General features: G+C 43.9%; 6 protein-coding genes across 12 annotated transcripts; 2 read left to right on the top strand and 4 right to left on the bottom strand.

Annotated features, from left to right (window-relative positions):
- Window positions 1-1,088: 1,088 nt before the first annotated feature.
- Window positions 1,089-9,318, bottom strand: LOC111604050 (rabphilin-3A). The gene is made up of 4 exons (XM_023321907.2): window positions 9,069-9,318; window positions 1,767-3,177; window positions 1,461-1,675; window positions 1,089-1,406 (listed from the first exon to the last, which is right to left on the bottom strand). The coding sequence occupies exons 1-4, from the start codon at window positions 9,143-9,145 to the stop codon at window positions 1,103-1,105; spliced, it is 2,007 nt and encodes a 668-aa protein (XP_023177675.2). The 5' UTR covers window positions 9,146-9,318; the 3' UTR covers window positions 1,089-1,102.
- Window positions 9,319-11,288: 1,970 nt separating this feature from the next.
- Window positions 11,289-15,380, bottom strand: LOC111604055 (vacuole membrane protein 1). Of its 7 annotated transcripts, none has more exons than XM_023321918.2 (5): window positions 15,334-15,380; window positions 13,484-13,912; window positions 13,127-13,408; window positions 12,477-12,783; window positions 11,289-12,417 (listed from the first exon to the last, which is right to left on the bottom strand). In XM_023321918.2, exons 2-5 carry the CDS (start codon window positions 13,879-13,881, stop codon window positions 11,902-11,904), a joined length of 1,503 nt encoding a protein of 500 aa, XP_023177686.2. In that variant the 5' UTR covers window positions 13,882-13,912; window positions 15,334-15,380; the 3' UTR covers window positions 11,289-11,901. The 7 variants fall into 7 exon arrangements, with proteins under 7 accessions (XP_023177686.2, XP_023177687.2, XP_023177683.2 ...); XM_023321919.2 differs by having other exon boundaries at window positions 13,484-13,909; window positions 15,334-15,355; XM_023321915.2 differs by having other exon boundaries at window positions 15,338-15,354.
- A 977-nt stretch (window positions 15,381-16,357) lies between these two features.
- LOC111604041 (gamma-aminobutyric acid receptor-associated protein) lies at window positions 16,358-18,764 on the bottom strand. The gene is made up of 3 exons (XM_023321896.2): window positions 18,534-18,764; window positions 16,596-16,793; window positions 16,358-16,501 (listed from the first exon to the last, which is right to left on the bottom strand). Exons 1-3 carry the CDS (start codon window positions 18,621-18,623, stop codon window positions 16,430-16,432), a joined length of 360 nt encoding a protein of 119 aa, XP_023177664.1. The 5' UTR covers window positions 18,624-18,764; the 3' UTR covers window positions 16,358-16,429.
- Window positions 18,765-18,922: 158 nt separating this feature from the next.
- LOC111604040 (60S ribosomal protein L22) lies at window positions 18,923-21,126 on the top strand. The gene is made up of 3 exons (XM_023321895.2): window positions 18,923-19,019; window positions 19,211-19,816; window positions 20,821-21,126. Exons 1-3 carry the CDS (start codon window positions 19,008-19,010, stop codon window positions 21,085-21,087), a joined length of 885 nt encoding a protein of 294 aa, XP_023177663.1. The 5' UTR covers window positions 18,923-19,007; the 3' UTR covers window positions 21,088-21,126.
- A 1,506-nt stretch (window positions 21,127-22,632) lies between these two features.
- Window positions 22,633-24,957, bottom strand: LOC111604029 (translation initiation factor IF-2). The gene is made up of 3 exons (XM_030224125.1): window positions 24,739-24,957; window positions 23,891-24,615; window positions 22,633-23,837 (listed from the first exon to the last, which is right to left on the bottom strand). Exons 2-3 carry the CDS (start codon window positions 24,561-24,563, stop codon window positions 23,206-23,208), a joined length of 1,305 nt encoding a protein of 434 aa, XP_030079985.1. The 5' UTR covers window positions 24,564-24,615; window positions 24,739-24,957; the 3' UTR covers window positions 22,633-23,205.
- Window positions 24,958-25,395: 438 nt separating this feature from the next.
- LOC111593039 (endoplasmic reticulum-Golgi intermediate compartment protein 2) lies at window positions 25,396-27,243 on the top strand. Its single transcript, XM_023305606.2, has 3 exons — window positions 25,396-25,800; window positions 25,873-26,670; window positions 26,731-27,243. The coding sequence occupies exons 1-3, from the start codon at window positions 25,680-25,682 to the stop codon at window positions 27,105-27,107; spliced, it is 1,296 nt and encodes a 431-aa protein (XP_023161374.2). The 5' UTR covers window positions 25,396-25,679; the 3' UTR covers window positions 27,108-27,243.
- The last annotated feature ends 58 nt before the right edge of the window (window positions 27,244-27,301 follow it).

Genomic DNA, 27,301 nt, shown 5'->3' with positions numbered 1-27,301 from the left:
AAAATTACAAAAAAAAAAAAAATAGAAAAAACCTTAAAATTCTGCTGCGTTCATTCCCCCAGCTAAATTTATAAATTTTTATTGTAATTATTCTATTGTTATATATACACACACATACATATGTGCATGTATATCGAGACTAATTGTATACGATCTTTGCCAAAAGTTATTCTATGCGAAATTTGGGCTTTGTTCTTGCTTTAAGGCAGTCGAAACATAATTGTTTATATAATTCCCCTCATTCCCCCAAATAAATAAAGAAAATATGATTTTTGAAAATATATTTTATCATTTTGTTTGTTTTATAAATATATACGCTAATATTATATGTTCTTAACACTTTGCCCCCAAATGAAAACGTTTCCCTCTTCAGTTTTCCTTCTTTATCTTTCAATATAAATAATTTTGATTTTTGATTTATTTGTACATAGTTATACATCTATATATATATATATATATATGCATGTACGTATATATATACATATCGACTAATTTGTTGTGTGTGTGTGTGTGTTAAGATTATGTTATTATAAATATATATTTTGTGTTCGGCGAAAAAAGTTATTGAATAATTATCGTAAATATATGAATCAAAAATATTATTTAGTTTCGTATTTGATAAGTAAATTTGTTAGCTACGTTCGTGTTGTCTAAAGATTATTGATAAAAAATTGTAAATTGTACAAAACTTTTGTGCAGCAAGAGAAACGAGTCGAAGCGAAAAGAAAATTGAAGAAAAGTTCGAACAATTTTTTTTTGACATACGCTGATAAACCCCTTTTTAAGGACACTTAAACAGAGCTATATATTTGTGTGTGTGTGAGTGTGGGTGTGTGTGTGAGTGTGGGTGTGTGTGTGAGTGTGGGTGTGTGTGCGTGTGTGTGTGTGCATAAGAAGCAGCAAGCGGAATTTAGCTTTGAGCGCTTAGCAAATTGAGATTAAGTCGAGCTGAAGGAAAATGCAAGCAAGGCAAAGCACAGACACACACACGCACACACACACACACACACATGCATGTAGGCATATCAAAAATATATATATATATATATGTTTATGTGTGAAACTAAGTTTAAAATCCAGCTGGGCGGGCTATATTGGTTGGCTAATGTGTGGGATTATCGCTGGCCAGGGAATGCCATTTCTCATGGAAATGATCGGGCAGCCGGATGCAGTCGAGCCACTGCTGCAGGCGATCGCCTTTGCTTTGGGCGCCCAGTTGGAGGCTGCCGAGAAAGTCGTTGCTCTTGCCCAGATCCTTGTCCCAGACGGTGAGGATGAGCATCTCCTTGTTCAGATCGTGCGGACTGGCCTCGAAATAGAATTCCTCGTTGTAAACGGGATTCAAAGTGCGCCACTTGACGCTCGTCTTGTGCTTCTTGTTTTTATGCGCATCCGGCTTCAGTTGCCTGCAGAATCAATCAATTAGTAATGGATGGCAATTTGTGAACTGATCTACTTACAGCTTGACAAAGGGATCCGAGCTGCCGTTGTTGTCCATGGCCAGCAAATTGATGCACTGCTTCACGTTGACAACCAGCGCCCGCCGCTTCGTATTGTAGCACAGCGAGATGAGCATCTTGCCATTTGGCCAGCTCTGCGACAGCTCCGCCTCGTTGCTATACTGATCCTCCACACCCAGCGGCACGGAGATCCGGTACTGCGCTGTGCTATGCACCTGCAAATTGTGTCCACAGTTACACATCGATAGATATATACATAAAGATATAGCCTCGATATGCCTGATCGTTGGACGACCGACCACTCACCGTGGATAGGCAGACTTTGGCGGCGCCCAGAAAGTCGTGTCCATACTTGTCGTCATCGAAGAGCGCCACGTAGAGCAGCGAGTTGCCCAGCTCCTCGGGCTCAACGCCCACGAACTGGAGGGTCTCATTGAAGTCGGGATTGCGGGTCTTGTGAACCGTTTTGGTGCGCTGCCAGCGCGTATATTTCGTATGGCCCTCGGGCGTTACGATGTTCAGCTTGCAGTAGGGATCGGCGAGGCCGCTGGCATCCATCGCTGGCAAGTCTCTGGCCCGCACCATCGTGCAGTCCAAGCTGTGGAAGCTCTCCCGATAGCTGATCGCCAGCTCCAGCCAGCCTAGCAAAGGATCGCGACAGTGTTGCTGCTGCTGTTGTTGTTGTTGTTGTTGTTGTTGTTGTTGTTGCTTTTGCTGCTGCGGGTTTTGCGTGTTTTGCGTTGCCGAATTGCCCGAGCCGGAGCTGTCGCTGAACGACCACGAGGAGCTGACCGAGCTGCGACGCATGAAGCTGCCCTCGCGTCGCAGCTGCGCCACTGTGGACGCATTCGAGATGTTGTCATAGTCCTGGCCGTCCGCTGGCCTGGAGTTCGTCTGGCGGCCGAACAAGAAGGAGTTGGACAACTTGCGTTCGCCGCCATCGATGAAGCTGCGTATGGAGCCGTAGGCGCGCAGTCGAAAGCTTTCATCCCGCTGCAGTCGCTGGCCAGCGGCGCCGGCCGCTGTGCTCGACTTGGCCGCATCCAGCTGGTCCTCCTCCGGCTCCGACTGGCCGCTGGCGCTGCTGTTGCTGGCGCTGCTGTTGCTGGCGCTGCTGCTGCTATCGTTGACGCGTATCGTCAGCTTCTTGATGCGTGCGCCACGCGCCGGCGTGCCATGGCAGCTCTGCACGGCCCGGGCGCCCTTGCCTGCCCCGGCTCCAGCGTACGCGCCCACACCGCCGGCGCCCACTCCCCCGGCCATGGGCGTCGACATGGGCGTATTGGCGGCGCTGGCACTGCGCACCGGCATATCGTAGTTGGGCAAGCCCTTGAAGAACCAGGCGCCCGACTTCTTCCACATCTCGCGCGTCTCGGAGCAGATGCGACACAGCCAAATTTCGCGCGTGCGCTCGCTGTTGTGGTACCTAATGTTGATGTCCACGCTGCACTTGGTGCACACGGACTTGCGGCAGTCCTCGCACAGGATGCGCTGCGGCCGCAGCAGGCCAAACGCATCGCCGCACAGGCGACAGCAGTTGGGGCCGCGCTCCACGGCGTGCAGCTTTATCTTCTCCACGCGCTCCACAAGCCGGCCCACACGCTGCCGTTCCGCAATCTCGATTTCCTCATTCCGCCGTATCACGGAAATAATCGCCTCCTGCTCCTCCGGGCGCAGCGGTTCATTGGTCTTTGAGCTGCTCCAGCCGGCTTTCAATCTGTGCGAGCAAACAAAATGCCAAGACTTAGTACGTCTATAATTATGTGTGTGTGTGGGTGTGTGGGTGTGTGGGTGTGTGTGGGGTGTCCGACTCGCTGTGCGCCTAATGAGCATCATTATTATGAGCTGCCTAATGCAGTAAGTGTGTTGTTCAAGCTCTCACTCAGGGCAGCTCAAGCGACTTATGAAGTGCGTAAAGCATAGGCAGAGGGAGAGGGAGGGGGAGATGGAGAGGGAGATAGAGATAGAGATAGAGATAGAGATAGAGATAGAGATAGAGATAGAGATAGAGATAGAGTTGAGATAGAGATAGAGATAGAGATAGAGATAGAGATAGAGATAGAGAGCGAGAGATAGAGATAGAGATAGAGATAGGGATAGAGATAGAGATAGAGATAGAGATAGAGATAGAGATAGAGATAGAGATAGAGATAGAGATAGAGATAGAGATAGAGATAGAGATAGAGATAGAGATAGAGATAGAGATAGAGATAGAGATAGAGATAGAGATAGAGATAGAGATAGAGATAGAGATAGAGATAGAGATAGAGATAGAGATAGAGATAGAGATAGAGATAGAGATAGAGATAGAGATAGAGATAGAGATAGAGATAGAGATAGAGATAGAGATAGAGATAGAGATAGAGGAGATAGAGATAGAGATAGAGATAGAGATAGAGATAGAGATAGAGATAGAGATAGAGATAGAGATAGAGATAGAGATAGAGATAGAGATAGAGATAGAGATAGAGATAGAGATAGAGATAGAGATAGAGATAGAGATAGAGGAGATAGAGATAGAGATAGAGATAGAGATAGAGATAGAGATAGAGATAGAGATAGAGATAGAGATAGAGATAGAGATAGAGAGATAGAGATAGAGATAGAGATAGAGATAGAGATAGAGATAGAGATAGAGATAGAGATAGAGATAGAGATAGAGATAGAGATAGAGATAGAGATAGAGATAGAGAGAGAGAGAGTGAGAATGAGAGTGTAAGTGAGAGAGAGAGATAGAGAAATGAAGTGAGAGACAGTTAGAAAGAAGTGGAGGATAGATAGAGAGGCAGACAGAGAGAGATGGAGAGATCCATCTCTATGAATATTTAGTTTTCCTTAGAGTCTGAGCCTCGATGGGAACTGCCCATGAGAACTGTCAGCTCGGTTCTGCACATCTTCCATTAAATTGGATTAAGATAGTGTAGTGTGGCAGGCGTGGACGACTGACTGCTTGTTGCAGTTGGGGCAGCTCAGCGTCAGCTCAGGTCCAGGGCCAAAATGTCAAGTTCAAATTTAATTAAGAGGCAAAGTCAACGTGGCAGGGCTCGGCTCAGGGCTCAGGGCTCAGGGCCATCTGTGTCGTCTCCGGGTTTGCAGTCGTGTTTGTGTTTTGGGGTCCGGACTTGCGCGTTTTATGGCCACTTTGGAATCACTTACACACGGTATTAAAAACGTAGCGCACACACACACACACACACACACACAGAGAGAGGCGCGCGTGAGTACTTGCTTATGCAAATTGGGGTGGCACTTAATGTAGAAGTTGTGCCTTTTGCTAAGCGCCAGTTAATATGCATATACTTAGACAGACAGACAGATATACATATATAATATATATATATATATATAATATATTATACACCCCCATATACATAAGTAATATGAGCCCAGAATTCCTAACAAAACTTCGCTTTTCGATTTCTTTTTGCTTTCTTTCCTGTGACATATCGCCCCTTTATGGCTTTCGTAGCATACTGAAAGGCATGGACTAGCAGATACCCTGCAAGCAGTGACGAGGCAACAGCTTGAAGAAACGAAAGAACGAAAGATCTGGCTCTGGCCTGGGCAACATAAGAAGCTTCAAGCTGCGCTCGACTTGAGCAGAGAAACCGCTAAGCCAACGCAGGAGATTTTCTGGGGCGGCGTCTCCATGGCCCTGGCATCTTCATTTGAATACTTAGATTTCCTGCATAATTATGGAAATGCTAAGCCGACTTGCACTGGCACTCACTATCCACAGCTGTCAGCCAAGCATTCCGAGCGTGTGTCCTTGCATACTTTCGGGCGGACATCACAACTGAATGGCATTTAGGCCGGGTCAAGGAATTGTTCTGCTAGACAGGATGATTTCCTGTAGAGCCTTGGCGGGCTGGACAAGAGGAGGCACACGCGTCTTGCCCTCTACTGAGTAGAGGGCTGTAGCAGCCAAGCCCAAGTGCAGTCCTTGCAGAGCTTTAACTGACGAGGCTGGGCAATCGCCACACTGCAGACCACGGAGAGGCGAGTCAATGGCAATAGTTTCCACTTGATCTATCCAAGAGGCAGCACCAGCAGTTGAGCAAGGCATGCAAAACTTTCGCAAAGTGGCCAAGACTTCAACTTCGAGTCGACAAAAGGCCAAGCTGTCAAAGAACGCAGAACAATCTGCGGGATGGCGGGCTGCACTCTTAAGTGTCGCCACTCTAAAGCAATCGAGTGGCCATGTCCACTCGGTGAGTGATCTCCAGTGGCACAGATTGAAATCCGTGAGCTGGCCACAAAAGAAGAGCTCCTTAAGACTGTCAAAGGCGCAACACGACACAGCTAAATTGCTTTGACCTCTCTCTCTCTCTCTCTCTCTCTCTCTCTCTCTCTCTCTCTCTCTCTCTCTCTCTCTCTCTCTCTCTCTACTGCCGGAACATTAATTGAGGTATCCAGCATTCGAAAGGAAGTGTAGGCTATTGGCCAGGCTAAACGTTGCTTCAAGTGAAAGCATAAGAAGGGAGAACTCTTTGCAACGAGCTGTGGCAATGACAGCGGCGGAGCTTGAAGAGTCTTGAAAGCGCAGAGCCGGAAGAGTCTTGAAATATATAGCTGTATGCGTACGACTATAAAAATAGATCAGTTATAACTTGGCTCATTAGGTGAACGGCAAATGCGCTCAAGCTGACACTTCCTGAGCTGAGCTGAGAAGCTTAGAAGTCATTAAATGCTGCAGAATCGAGCGGGGTAGACGAAGGGCTTAGGATAAGTGTGACGCCAGTGTTTGCAGTCGTCCCGCAGGCATCACGCTTCACGCGTCGCCACATACTTCCAATAAATATAAATTGCTCTGTTCATAAATGTGCCTGACTAGCAGATACCCTAGCCAGCAATCGAGCCACCTAGCCAGCGGGCAAGGTATCAAATTGCTTGCATCACAGAGTGAAATTTAAGATCTGCAGCTTTTGTGCTATTTAATCGATTATTATCGATTGCAAGCTAGGCAGAGTTATCGCAAGATGAGCTCGTGCCTCTTATGGAATATGCAAGCAACATGCCAAGTCGTGGCATGCAGCATGTGGCTTATGAGATGACAGCTGGACATGGCTATATGGTCCTCATTAAATATAAGGACTCTGCCACGCCTCCCTCTGCCTGTTACATGCATTTTCACAAAATCATTAAGCCGCATTTCCAATGGGTTCAGGGTATAGAAACACACGCTACAGCCACAGACAGAGCCGCACACCCGCACACACACACACACACACACACACACACACACACACACACACACACACACACACACACACACACACACACACACACACACACACACACACACACACACACACACGTGTTCGTTAAAATGTTTTTCTGTTGCTCTTTGCGTTCGTATTCGTGTTGCTTGCTTTGTGCCCGCCGTTTTGCCTTGCCGCGGGTTTGTTGACTTGCACGGGCCACTTCAATGTACAGTACGCCCTCAATATATGGCACCGAATGGCCAATCGAAGCTGACTTTTATTGGCAGTTCCGCTGCTGCTACAGACGCGAGCCCACTTCGCGCATGCCAGCACAGTGGGGTGCACTGTATTGCGTGTTCACTGTACACGCTAGCAAGCTCATTTATATGTATGTATGCGTGTATCCTCGTGTGCCGTAACCTCGCCTGTTGCCTTGAGGGCTTTCAGCTTCAATTTCAGCAGCAGCAGCTGCTGGCGTGCCAGGATCGAGCAACGGTATTTGCATGCAGCAGCAGCAGCAGCAGCAGCAGCAGCAGCAGCGACAGCAACAGGCCAAATGAGTTAATTTTATATCGCGTGCGTTTTCTAATTTGTTGGCCCCATTCGGCGGTGCACTAAAAACGCAATTGCTAAAGTCACTTAACAACTGCGTACAGTCTATAACAAAACATCAGCGACAGCAATTAAGTGTGGCACGCTTCCATAGATCATGCGACAAGTCGGTTGCAGCGAGTATGCACTGCCCCAAGCTGGCACAGCAGCTGTAGCGGGAGTGCCTGACTAGCACTGACCGCCACCCACGCCATGCGCTGTCAGTTGCAATCAGAGTGCGTTTCCACTGCGTGCAACGTGAGTGAATTTCCATTTTCAATGGTTTCAAGGTATGAACATTTCACTTTGAGGCATTTGCACCGCAACATTGCGGCTCTGACAGCCGTAAGCTGCTGCTGCTGTTGCTGATGCGGCTGCCTTGAGTTGTAATTTGAATTTCAAGTACAGCGCCTGTCATTGCAGGCCCCTGCCACGCCCCATTTGATTTCTATGCGTCACGCGCAGCCTGGGCTTGATTCGCTTCTTCTTGCTTTTTTATGCACAGTAAAACTCGTTGTGCAAAATAAGCGAACGGAAGTGTAAATTGAGCACTTGAAGCCTGCCGCCTGCCGCATGCCGCATGCCGCCTGCTGCCAGCCACACAGCTGCCATCCGGTGCGCATGCTGTGCGTGTCTTTTGCGGTTGGGCGTTATGCATAAAATGTGCTCTAATACAGTTATATATATGCGTGTGCCTGTGTGTGTGTGTGTGTGTTGCTTTGTACTTGTAGTTAATTCTGCGTAAAGCCCCAATTCAAATATTCAGTCAGCTGGGATTGCGCCTCGCAGTATGCTACACGTTTTCGCGTTGACACAAACATATGCTGCTAGCCGCCATGTGCTGGTTGCTGGTTGCCGTGCATGTGTATGCGTGTCTATGCATGCGTGTGCGTGTGCGTGTGCGCGTGTGTGTGTGGGAGTGTTAATGTGACTGTTCAGCCCCCCTGCCAGCAGTTCAGTCAGTTCGTCGCCGTCAATTGCAATAAATAATTGCGTGTTCCGACTGTGATCAAAAAAATAAAAAAAAGAATTTATATACACTTATGCATACATACATAAATACATATATACATACATATATACATACTTATCAAAAAGAGCATTATTAAAATGTAATTAATCTGTCAGCGAGATGGCGGCAATGCTCAGCGAGCGGGCCCAGCTAGCAATTATGATTAGACGAAGGACGAAGGACGCCATGTGGCCTCTTGACTGTGTGCGCTAGGTCCTTGACAGCATGCGTTGCCAATTCCATGGCCGAGCCGCAAGCACACACACACACACACACACGTGCATATGTATGTGTGAGCTTGATTAAACTACAGTATATCGCGTTTTTAGCTAATCACACACACACACACACGCTTACTTATGTATATGTGTCTATAGGCAGAGAGGGAGCGAGAGTGCGGGCAAGTGAAACTGCGACGCCTGACGCAGTCAAAGTTAATTAAATTATAACTAAAGCTTTTGTCGACACATACGCGACAGTTGGCGTTTGTAGTCGTTGTTGTTGTTGTAATGCTCAGCACTAACTGTTGCGCGCCGCTTGTTGCCTTATCAGTCAGCAACACAAACAACTCAAGCAACCACAATGTAGCCAGCTTTTGTTTATGACGCGCACATCACACACACTCACACACACACACACACACACACACACACACACAGACACGCAAGTCACACGCGCTTTGCTTTAGCTAAGTTAACGCTATTGTTTAATTTCCACACACACACACACAAACAAAGAAATAAAAGCAGGCGCCCAATTGTTGCATTTTTGATTGTCTACTTTTGAGCGCAATTTACTTACTTGGCACGCAGGGCCAGCTGCCTGTCGCTGGGGCAGACAAACTTGTTGGCCGTATTATTGCGATTCGCGAAATCCATCTCACATATTATATAGATAATGCAACATTATGCTTTTTACACGTATGCACGAAAAAAATATTGTTTAAAAAAATAAACAGCCTGTAAGCTTGCCTGACAGCAAGCTCGCTTATTCTTCTTGTTTATTTTAATTGTTGTTTACCGGATGCAGGCAACAAGCAACAACAAAACAAATACTGAAAAATCCTGCTTCAAACACGTCTTAATTCGCACGCAGCTGGTGCGCGTCTATGTCAATGTAATTTCTGATGCAGCAGCCACAGCTACAGTCGCCAAATTGGCCCATTCGCAGGCCGCAACGGCCGATAGCGATGGGCCGAACGTTGAAAAAACTATCGACAAGCGTGACAAACATCGATTACAGACAGTGTCTTAGCAATTCAAAAAGTAAATAAATAAGGGATAATAACTATTTAATAAACCAAAAAAAAAGCAAACGCAACCAAAATTGAGCATAAATGAATGTTTAAATAGCTGCTAATTTTATATTTGACATATATTTAAGTGTATTAACTATAGTAGTTTCTTTGAAGTTGATTTAATTGCGTTTAATATGTCAGCTTTTGCGTAAAGCGCTTATAAAATGTGCGATCGATAACATATCGCATGCACACGATACCCACTTTAGTGGCACGACAGACATCAGTCCTTCCTCAGTGTCAGCCCCAACAAAAACTCAAGCCACATGCAAAAAGGGAAATGCTGCTGTGGTGGGTTGGTTGGTTAGATGGGGTTGTTTGGGGCCAAGTCACCAAACTGCTTCAGTTTCAGTCCCCAGTTTCGCATACTTGCACGCGCCGAGTAAAAGCAAAGCTCGCTTAGGGAACAACACTTGAGCCACGACCACTCTCGCACCTACACTCATTCTTACAACCTGCCTTCTCTCGCTCACACACACACACATAGACAGCATGGCCTGAACATACCACATAATTTCATTGCATGCTTTTGTGCGCCGACAAAAATGCCAACTTTTTAACATGCTTTTTTCACTTAAGTTTTGCGGCTGGGCGGGGCATTAGGTATGAAGCTTTGGTTAGTTTGGCGACATGGCTCGTTTATAGCTGGTTGTTTCTGTCGTCAACGCTTGCCTTGCTAAACACGTAGCGCCTGCGGCCGCTGTAAAGCAGCAGCAGCCGTTGTGCTGTGCGCCTCTCTTTGGGTGTGGCCACTGCGCGCCTCCTGTGCATTCAACTGAAATTCATGAGCAAGGTCTATATGACCACCCAGCATCCCCACCTTCGCTGAAAACTATCAGCCAGCCCAGCCTGTGGCATTTGCAATCTGTCTGACGCACATAGTTAGGGTAGACGGTACGTTATGCCTTGACAGATGAGTTTCTGTACATTTTAAATAAATGCTGACAGTTAAATGAAAATATTTTATGTACGTGCCAATTTTTTGGACACTGACATTTAGCACGTCCTGTCCCATGTCCGTTTGCCACCGGCTCATTGTTGACATTGCACTTCATTTTGCTGTCTGGCTTGTTAGTCCCTTCTGTTGTTGCCCTTTGGATTCGGCATGCGAAACGCGTCGCGCATTCGCCTCGCAATCCGCATCATAAACGTAACGACAAGTGGACGCCAGCGTCTAACTGTAAGCCAAAAGCAATTGTCCTTCAAAACCCTCCACTGGACAGCGCTGCTCTTCAGGCCAGTTACGCAAATGAGTCAAAGGGCAACAAGTCGTCCGCACTCTAAATAAAGCTGTTGGCCAGAAAAGGCGCACTGCCAAGTAGAAGTCTAATTTATTGCCACATCATTAGGCTCCATATACTGAATTTCAGCTCGAGAGCTCAAACAGATCCAGAGCTACATAGCTTTAAGTTAGTTCACATCGATTTCATATCTTCTTCTGGATAGCTCAAGCTTGCTCCACTGTGATTCAATTATAACTGTAAGCCAACCCCAACAGGCCCCAATTTCATATTTCTGTTGGCTTTTTGGGTCATTCATCATCATCATTAGGCATAAGCAAACAAATCCCCAAAACCAACCAAAATATTAAATGTTTACTTTTCATATTCGTAATTTTGCTCTGTTTTTATTTTTTATTTTGTATGTTTTGTTGTTGTTTTCTCTTTTATTCAGCATTTAGGTATTTTGTTTTTTTTTTCACTTTGTTCTATTTTGTTTTGAAATGTCTTTATGTTTATCTTGAAGCTAAGTTTCTACACAACAATTAGCGCTTGTTATTGCAACGCACGAATAGGGAAATAAGGTATAAACAAGGGCATACAAATGGGCAGAAATATTTTATACTTTTGAAATACATGCTCTCAATTTTGTGGCGTTGCGTTCTGTTACTTACTAGTTGGGGCTTACTTTGCTTTACACCTCTCTTTAACTTCGTTTTATTTATGTTTCGTTTCGTTTTGTTTTGTTTTGTTTGAACTAGTCTAGTCTAGGGTATCAACTTGGGCGATTCCATCCCATTGCCATTTCTTTCACTCCTTCATACAAAATATACTTGTATAAAATATAATTTAGTTTGGTTTTCGGTTACATTCTCGGAATTCCACTTGGCAAATTCTGAATTCTCAAACTTCATAGGCAAAGCTTGCAAGTTTTTACACAAAATGGAGTTCGGAAAGTTCCCATGGAATTTGACTAAGAAAAAAAATTATTAAAAAAAAGATAAAATCCACTCGACTATAGGTCAGAGCAGAGGTAAATATGATTAACGAAGAATTTTGCATAGGTGGCATAGGAGCCTTCAAATATTGGTTTAGTTAGGGGGCGGCGTAGTCATGCCTAATCGCGCAGCGCTTTCTGCTTGAGATGCTTTTTCTGACTGCCACTGACAGCGGTAGCAGCAACAGCTGGTGGCAGGTGGCGCGGCTTCTTGTGCAGCCGCTTGTGATAGCTCTGAGCGAGTGAGTTGACAATGGAGACGACGAAATAGCAGACCATGCCAATGACAAAGGTCTCAAAGATTTTTGACAACAGATTGCCGGAATCACCGCCGTTGCCAACGCTTCCGCCGGCTGTGGCATTGCGACTGCGCTGCTGCCTGTGCAAGCGCTGCTTCTGATTCTCGAGGAACGCCTTGAAGGGCTGTTGCAGCTTGCGCCCAAATATGGGCACCGTGGCAATCAGATCGACAGCGCGTTCGATGAGCGTCTCATTAAAAGCAATAATCACAAATATTTTCTGTATATGCATCTTGATGATGGCCTTGCCAATCAGCGTGGCTCCAAAGAACGTCCAGAATGGCACCAGAAAATGGCCGCACGTGATGCCGGCCAAATCGAACAACGGGTTGGGAATCTGCGGAATTGCACATTAGACTCATAATATCTAAAATATTTGAATTATGTTGGACATACGCTTGCACAGGCCAGTATACCAAAGAAACCAACACGCTCGACGACGCGTTCCATGAACAGCTTGCCCCTGTCCATGAGACTGAGGTTCTTCTGGTTCCGTTTCGCATTTAACGCCTCAAATTCGGCCAGCTCCTCGGCATCATCCGGATCATAGCCGGACATACGTGCAGCCTTGGCCATGAAATATGGCGGCAGTTCGCCTAATGCAGTACCTGCGCCCCAAAGAAACGCCTCCAGACGCACCTTTGACATAATGCTCCAAATATTGGGCATATTCTTTAAATATGGCTCCTCCGGACATATGATGCTGCAAAGACAATGTGCAACAGTGAAAATGTAATTTAACAATATTCTCGCAGAAGTTCGCACTTCTGAAAACTTAAACTAAAACTATTTCTAATAGATATATAGCCCATGCTGAGCTGCTGCTCCACATATAAATATAATATATAACTAGGCAGTTTGGTCATTTAGGCAGCTAAGAAAATAATATCTCAATTCACATATTAAGGTTTTCTTTCCTTGTAAGTGATCTCAGGCATTATATACATAAGACTTATAACTTATAATATAATTTTACACATAAATACATTTACATTTATAAATAAATACATTTCTTCATTACATATATATCTAGGTGTTCGACTTACTCGTCGGGATATGGTGGCTGCGGAAATTCGAGGGAGTTACATTCGTAGCCAGCCAATGTGACGCTGGCTATGTGAGGGCCCAGATAGAGTAGAAATGTGTGCAGGCCGGTGCCCAGGCCCACAGATGAGAGAACGCCCAGTCCGAGCCAGTATACAAAGAACCAGGTGTTTCTATGCACCAGCTCAATGATCTGCTGATGTGGGCCCTCGATTTTATAAATTACGCTAAATACAAGCCCTAATACTATTAAAACAGCCAGCAGTCCTCGTTGTCGCAGTAAACTGAAATAGACGTTGGAGCGTTTTAGTTCAAAATTGATATTTATTTGTTTTCATTTAATCAATTATGCAACTCACCTGCTGCTCCAGGAGCGCAGCAATTCAATCAGTTCGAGTGCACAATATTTGGACGTCTGCAATGGACGCCGCCAAAGAACAAGCTGGGAACGCTCCAAGCGCTCTTTCTCTTTCTGCTGCTTATCCTTCTTGTTTAGCTGCGTTTTGCTGCCGTTGCCCCCATTGTTTGGCTTTGTGTGTGTTTGCATTTTGACAGAACTGGTGCTGCTGCTGCCGCTAATTGTAAATGAGGTGTTGCTGTTGGAGTTGCTGCTACTGCTACTGCTGCTGTTGCCTTTGACGCTGCCATTGGGCGTTTGCTGTTTCTTTTGACTCTTGCTGCCGCTGGTCTCTTCCTGTTTGCGCTGGCGTGTGTTACTCGCATGGCTAGCCGACTCCTTTTTGTTGTGTTGTGACATTGAACCAATTTTATGTATCCTTAACCAGCTACTGAACGATACAAAAGCGAAAAAAAAATAACAAATTAAATAAGCAAAAAATTAATAAAGTAAGCTTGAATGATTTAAAACTGCGACAGTTGCGCTTCAAGGGTTGCCAGATTGTTGCTAGTGTTATTGTCCAGTCGTTGCCACACTGCTGATCGAACTGATCAGTGAAACCGAACGTGCATGACAAACTCTACTGGATTAGCCAATTTAACCAGTTTCACATTAGTGGTATCAAATGTTCAGTAAACCTTTTTTAATTTCTTGACCTTTAATTCAATACGAAAGCAAGATCAGTCATGATTCTGCCGACTGTTGCTAGATTTATCTGTTACACTTTTTATATTAGTTGGCAACGCAGAAACTATAAATACGCATGTGTGTGTGCTCTAGTGTGCGCGGGAAAAGCACAACAACAGTAGATTATCATACGATACTTGAGCACCAATAAAACGAATCCACATAGTCCGAAACAAAATGGAACACACACACATACATTTGTGTGTTTAGGTTCTTCAAAGCATAACAACAAAAACCAACAAGCGTGCTGATCGGCAGCAAAGAGTGGACATTAACACACTTATTTTTGCTCTTCATTATGTGACACGCATACACACATGCACATACACGCATGTACACGTATTCATCTGTGTGTATACAATTAACGGGTAAAAGTGCGAGGGGTCGCCGTTTACGATTGCTGCTTAATCAGCTGTTTGTCTGGGTTTTGTTGTTGCTGTCTGCCTACAACCTCGCACACACAAACATAAATCTACACACATATACATCCAATTCTTTAACGTCGTGTGAGCAAAATTTAGCTTAACTTGCAAGACCCGCAACTGCATAAGTCACCACGGTTGCATTTGTGCCGTTAGTAGCTGTTCATTTTATATTTTGGGGTGGCAAATGGCGCAGAGACGTCGAAACCAATACGCCAATAGCAGCAACAACAACAGGAACAGAGTCAGGGCAACGACGACAAAGAATAAATGCGTCACAGAAACAAAAGCACTAAACAAAAATCAATTGCATTCGCTGCAACCATTTGCTATAATAATAACAACAGCGACATCGGCAGCAATAATAATTATAGTACTAATGCTGCATAGCTGCACTATTCTTTAGAAGCTGCACTTAGCAACAGCAATAACAATCATTCCAAACACTAGTAACACGGGAAAAAATTGAATTAAGCACTTCTTCACTGCGGTCGCTGCGGCGCCTGTTTTGTAATAAGCCGTCCCTTTGTAAACTGGAAAACATCGTTATAACTTCTACATATTTACCTGATTTGTGTATATATTTTCGAATTGTGGATACGGAAACGATTGTTACTTGGTCAATGACTTATTTGAAGTGGAGTACTTGATTCGTTTAACATTACAACAATAACTTAATTTAGAATAATTGTGCAAAGCCTACCTACGCCTGCATAAAAAACACACGTCTAAACTCCGGTTAAACAACAGACGCTGTTAATGTTGTACTCAAAATGGGTATGTGATGTTATTGCCAAAAACATCTGTTAGCGCTCTGCTGTTAGCTAAAATAACATTTCAGCTATAACGACTGCTAACGCAAATTCAAAAAAGCAGGGCTGCAAACATACTTGGGCACAGGGCTGTCGTAACCTGTTTCCACTGGATTCAAATCATATAAAAATAATCGAATAAAACATTTGAACAAAAAGATAGAAAGCATGATTCAAGTACGCAGTATATCTGACCTTAATAGTCATTGTTCTTTCCCCCCTCAAATGCCTGGCCGATAAAGACAAAACAACAGCTGATGCAACTGCAACTGACGTGTTCAAAAAACAATTAGCCAAGAATGTGTGTAATTTTTGTATATTTTTATTTATTTAATTAATAGTAGATTAATTACTGTACGCTTAACCAAGAGAGTCCTATTCGTAACCATACACACTAAATATGCACAAAATTTTCTTGTATTATTATTACACAAAAGCAATTAGAGCAAAAAAAAAAGATATAGGTAGGTAAAGGAAGTTAAAGTACCATACAAAAACATACAAATTGCAGGGTACACAATATATGGGCAAAACTCAACAAAATGGTGCCAAGTAAATAAATTGTTAAAGCATAGGTAAATTTGAAATACTAGCGCGTATAGAAAATGTTTATATAAAATAATTTTCACATAACATTTGTTGTTTTTCTCTTACATTTCTTTGTTTTTTGTTTTTTTTTTTTTTATTATAGATCATTTTAATTTGTTTTTGTTTTTTTTTTCTTTGCTTTTTAGTTTTTGTTTTTCTTTCTTTCAATTTTTTACCGCCTTAGACCCGCACAATTTGTTTAGCTATCGTTCCTTTTTTTGTGTGATTTTTTGCATTTTTTTCAACTGCATGCTAAACGTCAAATATATATTATAAATACATATATATGTATGTTTATATATATATATATAGATATATATATATATTTTTATAGAATTTTCTGTATAGGTTGTTGCCTGATTTCAGAACGCCTGCCGCTTTAACGAATGCAGTCCATGTCTACTTTTCCATGCCATAGACGTTCTCATCGGAGTAGGCGATGTACAGGAAGTAATCTTCCTCGTGATGCTCCTGCAGCACGCAAATAGCAAAAGGGAGAGAGAGAGAGAGAGAGAGATCGAAAGGTTAGATACTGATGAGTTGGATGCAAGTTGTCTTAGTTTACCTGGTACAATGAGCCCATTGTTGCTGATGTTGGTGGAATGACATTATTGACGAAGAAGAAGAGTGCATCCTCGGGACGCAGGTGAATGCGCTTGCGTATAAGGAAGTAGAACTGGCCTACGGTCAAATCGGATGGTACTAGATACTTTTTTTTGTCCAAATCACCAATGCGCGCCTTTGGTGCCTTCTCCACAATCACCTGCAAAACAAAAAAAAAAAAAAACAGAAACCAAATCAGAAATCTATAAAAACAAATGATGGTATTGTGGACACTGATCGACTAGTAACTACCCTGCGTGACAGCGAAATTATTGAAAGACATTGCTAAGATATATCTGCATCCTCTTTACACTTACAGCTAGGCAAACAATTCACATCGGGTATTACTTTTAGCAGGACTTTAATGTTACAGTTATAAAAACAAAACAAACTTCGTCTTCAAAACGTGAATACGTGACGACATAACGATAAATCGAGCAACACGTATCAATGTATATATAAATATTATATATCTGTGTGTTTCGGTGTGCACACTCATGATCAAATATTTATTAACGGTAATTGCATTTTTATGTGTAGCAAGGCGAACAAAAAAGAACAAAATGCAACAATTTGACATTAGCAAATGTTACATATATGTAATTTAACATTGCTGTTAATTTAAGCTTAGCAATATTGCCAAAAAAAAACTGCTGGGGTCAAGTCACTGCCCGTGTTCAAGGTGAAGGTGGCCCAACTATATATGTATATATCTATTTATGTATTTTTATATGCATACATATGTATCTATATCTATACATAATTATACAGCGACCAGCTGGCCTTGCCTGCATTTGGTTTGTCGTCAGATGTTATTAAGCGATTTGTGTTGTGCTGCTTGCCAAAATTCTAAGGCAAGCAAAGCACCAAAAACTGTTGAATAATAGAATAAAATAGAAAAAGAAACGAGCGAAACTGTAAGCGACGCGTATGAGGGCGAAAGGAACAGAGAGTACCTGCAGCGAGGGTGAGGGAGAAATCTTGGTGATAACGCGAGGAGGGTAGGGTGGATAAAGAGAGAAAGAGGTTTCAGTGTTGAGTATGTGTTTACGGAGCAAAAACAACTATGGTGAAATAGGCACACAAACAAAGAGAGCAAGTCGCTATGACTAATTATGGACTCAATGCAAGCGGAAAAACAAAACAACAAATTCTGAAATTAGCCAAAATCTAGAAAAAACGCGTCCGTGTGTGAATGGTTATTGTTGTTGTTTTTTGATTGTTTTTTTTTTTCTTTTTTATGCGCAGTTTGAAAGCTGTCTGATCAGCCTTTTTGCAAGTTAACAAACAAAAACAAAAAATAAGTTTTATATGAAATCAAAAACACGATAGGCTCGTTGGCCGTGTGCTTTGACACAGGGGCTGACGATGTTTATTTGCGTTTGTGTTTGTGTGGGCAGGGTGACGGGGGAACAGAAAAAAAAACCAGCCAAATGAAAAACAACAATCACAACAGCTGAGCAAGCGAGTCAGCTAGCAGCTCGCTCTCCCGCACATACACATACACACACAGTCTGAACAAAGCGTTTTTGTGTGTATGTGTGCGCATGAATTTGTTTGATTTTCACTTGAGATTTGGCAAGTGTTGACTGTGACAAGTGAATTTTTTTTTATGTAGTATATACGAAAAACTATTGTTGGTCGTAAAATGTACGGAAATGGACATAAAATTAAAAACAATTTCTTCTATGTCCAATATGCGCATTATTGATTTTCCCTGCTGCGCGTATGTGTGTGTGTGTGTAGCAACAAAAACAACACACAACCAAATAGAACGACGCAAAACAATCACACACATACAAACAGCTCGCATACACGCAAACGCACACACATTTTATACATTGAAATACATATACACACACGTATATATAGGAATAAATAAAAAAAATTTTATACTTACGGGCACACGGTCGGGATATTTACGCCTGATCTTGTCGCCTTCGGCGCGACGCTTCTCAAATGCATGCTCCTCTTTATATTGGAACTTCATGATTGTACTTGTTAAATAATTGTATAAGAAACGCAGTTTTCACTTTACTCTTTACACTAACAACAAAAAACTAGCTATCGCTCTCGTTTGTGGTTCACTTATGTTGGCTGCGCACTTCAGTATGACCAATCTAAATGCAATCAAGAAGGCCAAAAATTATTCAAATGCTAAATTTAGCGTTTAGTGTGCCCGTAGAGTTTTAATGTCAAATTACTGCACGAATACTAACAAAATACTAAAATGTTTATTGTCAAATGTTATTCAATGGAATGTCAAAATAGTGTTTGAAAACAGCGAAAGCAATCAACAATCGGCCGAAAAATCGAAAAGTTTTGCACATCTCGAATATCTTGTTCTTTTCTTCCGTGGTTTTCGACTAATAAGATGGCTCCAACTGTAAGTGCTCGTAAAAATCGTAAAAACGTTGCACCATCATAAGTAAAATATAATTAATATATGCATAATATTAAATGTTGTGATGTGTTGCGTGCAGACACAATGATATTTGCCAATAACTTCATTTGTAATGGTGCAAATTAATCACTTATGTAAATAATATAATTCAAATTCTAAATACATGTCCACAGGCCAAGACCAACAAGGGTGATACCAAGGCTGCCAAGCCAGCTGAAAAGAAGGCTGCTCCAGCCGCAGCTAAGGGCAAGGTTGAGAAACCTAAAGCCGCCGAGGCCGCCAAGCCAGCAGCGGCTGCAGCCAAGAACGTAAAGAAGGCGCCGGAAGCCGCTAAGGACGTGAAGGCAGCCGCAGCAGCCAAGCCCGCTGCTGCTGCTAAGCCAGCTGCCGCCAAGCCCGCTGCTGCCAAGGATGCCGCCAAGAAGGCACCAGCAGCTGCTGCTGCGCCCAAGAAGGACGCTAAGGCAGCACCCGCTGCTACCAAGAAGGCAGCTGCTGCTCCGGCTTCTGCGCCACCAGCAAAGAAGGCAGCCCCCGCTGTCGCTAAGGCTGCACCAGTAGCTGCTGCTGCCGCCGCTCCGGCTGTTGCCAAGCCCGCTGCTAAGCCGGCTGTGGCGAAGCCCAAGCCCAAGGCTGCCACACCTGCGGCAGCTCCCAGCAAGGTTGTGAAGAAGAGTGTGCTGCGCGGCAAGGGCCTGAAGAAGAAGAAGGTATCGCTGCGTTTCACTATTGACTGCACCAACATTGCCGAGGATAACATCATGGATGTTGCAGATTTCGTAAGTACCCCCAAAGCCGCTGTGACAGATTCTAACCCACAACAACACCATGGAGCTGGTGAACATGATCTCATTTGACAATTGGCAACAGCGACGCCTGTGATACCACACCAAGCTTTTCATTGCCGCAAACAGCCAGAGGCACTGGATAAAAAGTTGTGGTTATAGTAAAGTATTCCACTAGCGATTAAACTGAACATGCCAAAAGAGTGGCAATTACGGTTAACAACTGCTGGAACACTTCAAATCATAACTGCCAATCATTGATAACTGCTTATCAATTATCACAAGTATGGCTTTTGCAAACTATTTTTTGTTGTCAAAACCTTTTCTGACAAAGGGGCTCTGGACACTGCACAACGGGGTAGCCACTGATCGCCAGTACCGGGTCTGGCCAGTTGGTGCAACCGTCTGTGAACAGCGTCAAGTCGTGCTATGTGTACCGCCACGTGGTGGGCCCTGGGTTGTACGTGCCACATCCGTGTTACGTCGAGCCGAAATTCATAGTGCGCCCTGCTAATGGCGTGTGCAACAAACACAGTTTGTATTCTGTCACGCTGCAGGTTTCTCCACGAAGCAAATCGAATAGAATTCTAAAGCCAAGTCAAGGGGAAACCTCTCAATATAAGCGCTCAACGCGCATATTCCTAATTTAGCAGGGTGCACAGCCAATCTGCCAGCTATTAGTGTCGCCGCCCATGAGAAACAGGTAATACAGTTCGCTAATGCTCCAATATGAACATCGTTATATATATTATATTTAGGCCACGCCGATTTGCCGTCAGAGAGTGAAATCCTTCGGGACAGTCGCTCTGATGGCAGTGTACTCAGTGGCATAGTAAAAAACTGATCACTCTTCTTTATTTGGGCCTTTTGTTCGCATTCAATATTGACTTTCGGCCTTAACAAAGAAAGAGACAGCACCACTGTGTGCATGTATTTATGCAAACGCTTGCTTTTGCCCCACTGTTCTAATCGGTGTTGACTTTCGTTTGGGTTCGCAGGAGAAGTACGTGAAGGCGCGCCTCAAGGTGAACGGCAAAGTGAACAACCTGGGCAACAATGTCACCTTCGAGCGTTCAAAGATGAAGCTCCACGTTAGCTCCGATGTTCACTTCTCCAAGGCCTACCTCAAGTACTTGACCAAGAAGTACCTGAAGAAGAACAGCCTGCGTGATTGGATCCGTGTGGTTGCCAACGAGAAGGACTCGTATGAGCTACGTTACTTCAGAATCAGCTCCAACGATGATGAGGATGATGACGCGGAGTAAAGATGCAACAAACCAACAGCAACAACAACAAAAACAAAACATCAACTTTTTTACAAGCTCTGTTTTTAATAGATGAGAAACGAAACACGTGGTTTATCCAATTATAAAAAAAACACTGAAGTTGTGTAAACTTTACTCGCAATGTTGTATCTTTTATTATTATTTAAAGTTTTCAGATTATGCAGCCAATTGAGTAAATGTTATCTATATCTATCTATAAGATGGTGACTTTTCGCAGGTCCTCCAATGTGGAATTTAGATGTTTATTGCCTGCAGCAAATGTCCTTAGAGGGAAGAAAATATTTTATTTTAATTATTAGAATTAGAGTAGTCGAAATGGAATATGGATGGAGTATATTGACTTTGTTCAATACGAAGTTAGAGACTGAAAATTGGTGCATATGTACAATCGTTCACACTCTCCTGATATACCCACTGGGTGCGGGCAAAATCTGAATATAGTATAAAAAATATATAAAATGAACAAAACAGAAAATATCGGGAATATATATAGTAAATGTATGGTAATCAGGTAAAACTGTAGCTGCCACAGTATATATTACTAGTAACATCCTCTTTATATCGACAATACATGTGTGTTTACGCCCAGTGGGCGTGGCAAATCTGACCTAACTATTTGGTTTAGTACAGATTCTGTCATGTTTTGAGCTCTATTGGTATTTGAAATTTTCAGTACATGCTTATATGTGCAACGTCCGCTTCTAGTAATATATATTTTATAGTATGTCTACTTGCATAGGAGGCGAGACACGTCGTGAAAACCAATACAATCTAAAGTTGTCAAGCTAGAACTTGAAAATTCCATAATTGAGTTATTGTTGACATTCACTAATAGAAATAGACCCATTTGGGACGTGGCAAATAGACAAAACCTAAACCTTCAAACGTTTTTGCAGCTGAAGCTGCAGTTACGTTGCTGTATGCCCATTAAAATAGATAATTATTTAGCTGCCACAATTTCACGGCTAGAAACTAAAAAGCTCTATCTAGCTATTTAGCTATTTAGATATCATCTAGCGTGAATAAAGCCAAAATTTGCCAGACTTTTACTCAGGCTGCATATGAAGCACGTGCCTCAACTCGATTCGATCTGTTGCTGAAGCAGGATTAGGACAAACTCTACTTTAGACTGGTTTTGGCCAATACCCAAAGTCCGCCCGACATTCATATGCAGCTGGCGCTGATTTCACTGAAATAGGCAATATCATTCGCTCAATATATTAGCATAATATACTATAGTATAACTAGGAAAAACGTCTCTGGTTAGTGCGATTAGCTAACCAGATGCTCGGAAAACCAGTTACAATTACCTGGAAAACAAATGATGAGCCAAGTACCTGGGATTGTGTGGAATATTGCTTGAGTGGGCAGACTTTTAATTGCTAATCGAGTGAAAGTTGTGCTTACTAGTGGCATAGATAGATAGATATATATATATGTATATATATATACATACATATATATAGAGAGAGAGAGAGCATAGGCTAATTGATGAATCATTGGTGAAGAAAAAAACCAGCTTGAACCTTGGAGTGCGGCGTGTTGTTAAAGCTTTTATTGTATCAATTAATCAGAATAAAGAAAACTTTTTACCAATAACAAGAGACAATCATCGTAGGTACATTAAAAAGAACAAAAACAAACAAAAGGATTACACTAATTAGTGTGATTAAAAGCAGCTAGCTAATAATACTAACAATACAGTTGACTTTCGAATATGTGAGATACTTTTACAGGTGCGGGGTTAGATAAAGATTCTTTTTCGTATGTAATAAAAGTTTTAAGGAGATTCACAGATTCGAGCGGACTAGCTGCCTCATCATCGTCATCGTCATCATCATCATCATCATCATCATCATAATTATCTTCTTGGTCTGCATCACATTTGAAGGCCGTCAGGCAAGGTTACCTAGAGATAACAAGTTACGAATACTCTACGAACAAATACTAGTTAACAATGCATAATAATTGAATACAAAAATACGCTGCTATAGTGCGAGCTAGGGGTCTCTATGTGGGTGTGTGGTTGTGTGGGCGTGGCTGCGGATTGAATAGGTGCAAAAGCAATTATTGGAAAGATTTGCAGCTAATTCATTTCTAATTTGCAGCCTTGACCCAGCGGAGCAGCAGAGCACCAAAGAGGCCAATAAACAGGGTAAAGCCGGAGACGCGCAGCTGTGCTCCGCCGCTGGTGTTAGAGCGGACGGCTGCCTGGTCGGGTGGCAGCATTGCCGGCGGCGATTGGCTGGTGGCCATTGGTGCCAGCGGCACGGGCTCAGCACCGGGCGCGGCGGCTGGCGGCGGCGGAGCCGGATAGCAGGCAATTTTCTCGACTTCAATCATTTTGCTGCTGTCAGCCGGATCAGTTTCGTTGACTTTGGTGGGCACACAAATAATACCGCCCGGTGATGGTGGTGGTGCCGATTGTTGCGCTGCATCAGTACCATTGGCCATAGGTGCCATAGGTGCCATGGGTGCCAACTGTGCGGGCTGTGCATCAGCACTCACTACGGTGGCGTTCATTGGGGCAGCAGCTGTGCCCGCTGCATTGATGACAGTGGTGCCATCGCTGGCATTCACAGGCACGCCATTGTTGATGATTATGATGCGGTCCTGGCCAGCAGCAGCAGCTGGTGCAGCAGCCGCCGGTTGCGACGAGCTGCCACCAGATGGAGTCAGAGCGTGGCCGAGCAAGGCGCCGCCCAAACCACCAGCCAGAAGACCCGTGCCTAAAAGAGTGGATTGTAAATGATGCTTAACGTTGGTTCACTCATTCGCTTACCGAAGCCCAAGCCGGAGGAAGATTGCTGCGGTGGCTGCGAGTACAAAATGGCGCCCGGTGGTAGGGCCGAGCCAGGCTGTATGTACGTAGCGCCTGGTGGTGCAGCAGCACCCTGATGATAACCGCCATAGCCGCCAGGAGCGGGATAGCCACCACTTGCTCCATTCATATAACCGCCACCTGGGTAGCCGCCACCGGCTGGATAATTGCCAGCAGCCGGATAGCTAGGCGGTGCTCCTGCATGCTGCTGACCGTAATTGTTGGGCGTGATCGGCTGATGCACATTGCTGCCATAGTTGGGCGCCTGATAAGCTGGTGGGTGCTCATGGATGTTAGAGTGTGCACCTCCAGCCGGATTCGAGGCAGAGTATGCAGGTGGTGCCCCTTGCGGCACATTCCAGCCAGCCGCGGGCGGTTGGCCGTTGGGTGGACGATTCGGTTGGGAATTGTAATTGGGATAGCTTAATTTGGCGGCATCTGCGTGGGAATTGCCACCATTGTTACTATGAGTACTGTAGGATTGAGTTACATGGCCCGAATTGCTGCTGCTGGATGACGTTTTACGCTGGTTGCTACCTTGGTTACGGCGAGCATCCACAACATCGAAGCCGTGCGTCAGCAGCAAAGCAAATAAGGCTACGGCGACAATTGCGCACTTGGAAGCAGAAGCCATCGTTTAACGATTTTTGTTATATAGTATATATGCTATATACTAGCTGGCAATGCTGGCGATGACAGTAACATGTAAATTTGGCAAAAATATTATTATTTTAGCTTGCAACCAGCCAATCATGCGATCAAATACGAGACGTTAACAATAAAATTCAATATATGTGCATGATAATTACCAAAACTCGTTTTGCCTGCTCAGTAGCAGCTGTTGTTGTTGTAGTTGTTTTTGTTGCTGTTTTCTGCTCAACGTTTATTTATGCACAGATATTCCGCGATTTTCACCAGCGCTTCGAGTGTCAAGCGAGGTTTACAAATGATGCGAAACTCAACTAGGCCAACAGCGAATCAACAGTGTTATTCAATTTATCGATTCGATACTATGCGCTCGCCGTCGGCGTTGCCATCCGTTTGCTAGAAACTGCGCCAAATAGCCGATAGTTCCAGCAGTATCGATGCACTTTTAACGGGCAAAGCGATTCAAATTGATTTGTTTTAGAACACCTGTTGCTCACAGTAAAACAATATTTAATGAATGAATGAATGAGAGTAATTAGATGTTATAATATCACTTATATTATAAATACAAAAATTGTTTTCTAATTTTTTTTAATAGTTTATAGCAATTAACATACCCATAACTAATTATATATGTAGAAATTCGTTGGATCAAGTTAGCTGTAGTGCATTTTCGGTTGAAATGCAACTTCAGAATTAGACTTTGTATAGCTCCTCTTCTGGTGCTTCTGCAATAAACGTATCGTTATTCTCTGCTATAGGGGGCAGCGCACCATCGATAACATACCGATTGTAAAATTAGTACAAGTCGATATTACGCTACGATATATCAACAATCCAGCCGGCAACGGCAATAGCTTAACCACATATTTTTATATTAATCCGTATTAAGCCCGAAGTGCATACGTTTATTAGCAATTGCGATCAACAAACGATTTCTAATTAATTAGCCCTAATTAAATTTAAGCGACAGCGTGGAGGGAACTCACGCTGAGGGACAGTAATCGTGGGAGTACGTGGCAATTACGATGATGTTCTAAATAGCTGACAATAAATAATAATTAGTTAATTAAAGTAATTACGAAGTGTCGCAGTTGCAGCTATGAGTGCCACGCTACGTTACCGCGGCGATAAGAGCAATTTGCTAGAGTTCGCCAAGAACTTGGATGCCTTCAAAAAGGTGCCCGAGAAGTATACGGAGACCACAGAGATTGGTGGCACACGTGAGCAAAATGCATTAAGCAGCTTCGCCTGGTATCTATTATGATCATAATTCGTTTAACATTTATTTCCAGTTTCCTTGCTAAGCCGACTGCTCATTGTTTATCTCGTTTACACGGAGCTGCGTTATTATTGGAATGAGACGGATATTATTTATCAATTTGAGCCGGACATGGCGCTGGACGAGCAGGTGCAGATGCATGTGGATATTACGGTGGCCATGCCCTGCGCCTCGCTCTCTGGCGTCGACCTGATGGATGAAACGCAGCTGGATGTGTTTGCTTACGGCACATTGCAACGCGAGGGCGTCTGGTGGCAAATGTCGGACTCAGATCGTCGTCACTTCCAGTCCATGCAGATGACCAATCACTATTTGCGTGAGGAGTATCACTCTGTGGCTGATATACTCTTTAAGGATATACTACGCGAGCGGTCACTCCCCAAGGAGAGCGAAACACAACCAGCCGCTGCTGCACCTCCACCACCAGGTGCACTGCAGCAGCTGCAGCAAATCTCGCAGCACGAGTCCAAATACGATGCATGCCGGCTGCACGGCACATTAGGCATCAATAAAGTGGCCGGCGTGCTCCACTTAGTGGGTGGTGCACAGCCGGTAGTTGGCATGTTCGAGGATCACTGGATGATCGAGTTCCGCCGCATGCCAGCGAACTTTACGCACCGCATCAATCGCTTGAGCTTTGGCCAATACTCGCGTCGAATCGTCCAGCCGTTGGAGGGCGACGAGACGATCATACGGGAGGAGGCCACCACGGTGCAGTACTTCATCAAGGTGGTGCCGACGGAGATACGCCACACGTTCAGCACCATCAGCACATTCCAATATGCTGTCACTGAGAACGTTCGCAAGCTAGGCAAGTGATGATGCAGTGCATCCTGTCGTTCAACTAGCTTAACTCGTTTGCTATTTACAGATGCTGAGCGCAATTCGTACGGCTCGCCGGGAATTTACTTCAAGTACGATTGGTCCGCCTTAAAAATTGTGGTTAGCCACGATCGCGACTATTTGCTGACGTTTGTCATACGCCTCTGCTCCATTATATCGGGGATTATTGTCATTTCTGGTGCTGTCAATGCGATGCTAGTGGCCACCCAGCGTCGTCTGCTGCGGATGTTTGCGCCTCAGCTCTATCTGCGATTACCTGGATCGACGCCGCCCCCGCCCGCAACGCCAGTCAGCAGCGTGTCGACGCCTGCCAACGAGCTGCTCAACACGGCCAATCTGATGGCCAATGTGGATATATCCGCCTATTTGCCAACGGCCATGGCGGCCCCCAAGTCTGACATCTAGCCGGGCCACAACTGGCCCGCTCGTAATCTCCGTTCAATACACTTTCAATTCTTTCTTCTACGATAAATGCCACAAATTTATTTTCTCATAAGATTAAGCAAAAAAGTGAATTTTACAATTGTACATACATAAAAAATACATGTTATATATATTATAAAAACATATATATATACATATATATATATATTAAATAT

This window comes from Drosophila hydei, unplaced genomic scaffold (assembly GCF_003285905.1).
Source record: "Drosophila hydei strain 15085-1641.00,03,60 unplaced genomic scaffold, DhydRS2 tig00000361-arrow-arrow-pilon, whole genome shotgun sequence".
Taxonomy (NCBI): Eukaryota; Metazoa; Arthropoda; class Insecta; order Diptera; family Drosophilidae; genus Drosophila; species Drosophila hydei.
Note: the sequence above shows the minus strand (reverse complement) of the source record. Positions and strands in the feature narration are given on the sequence as shown.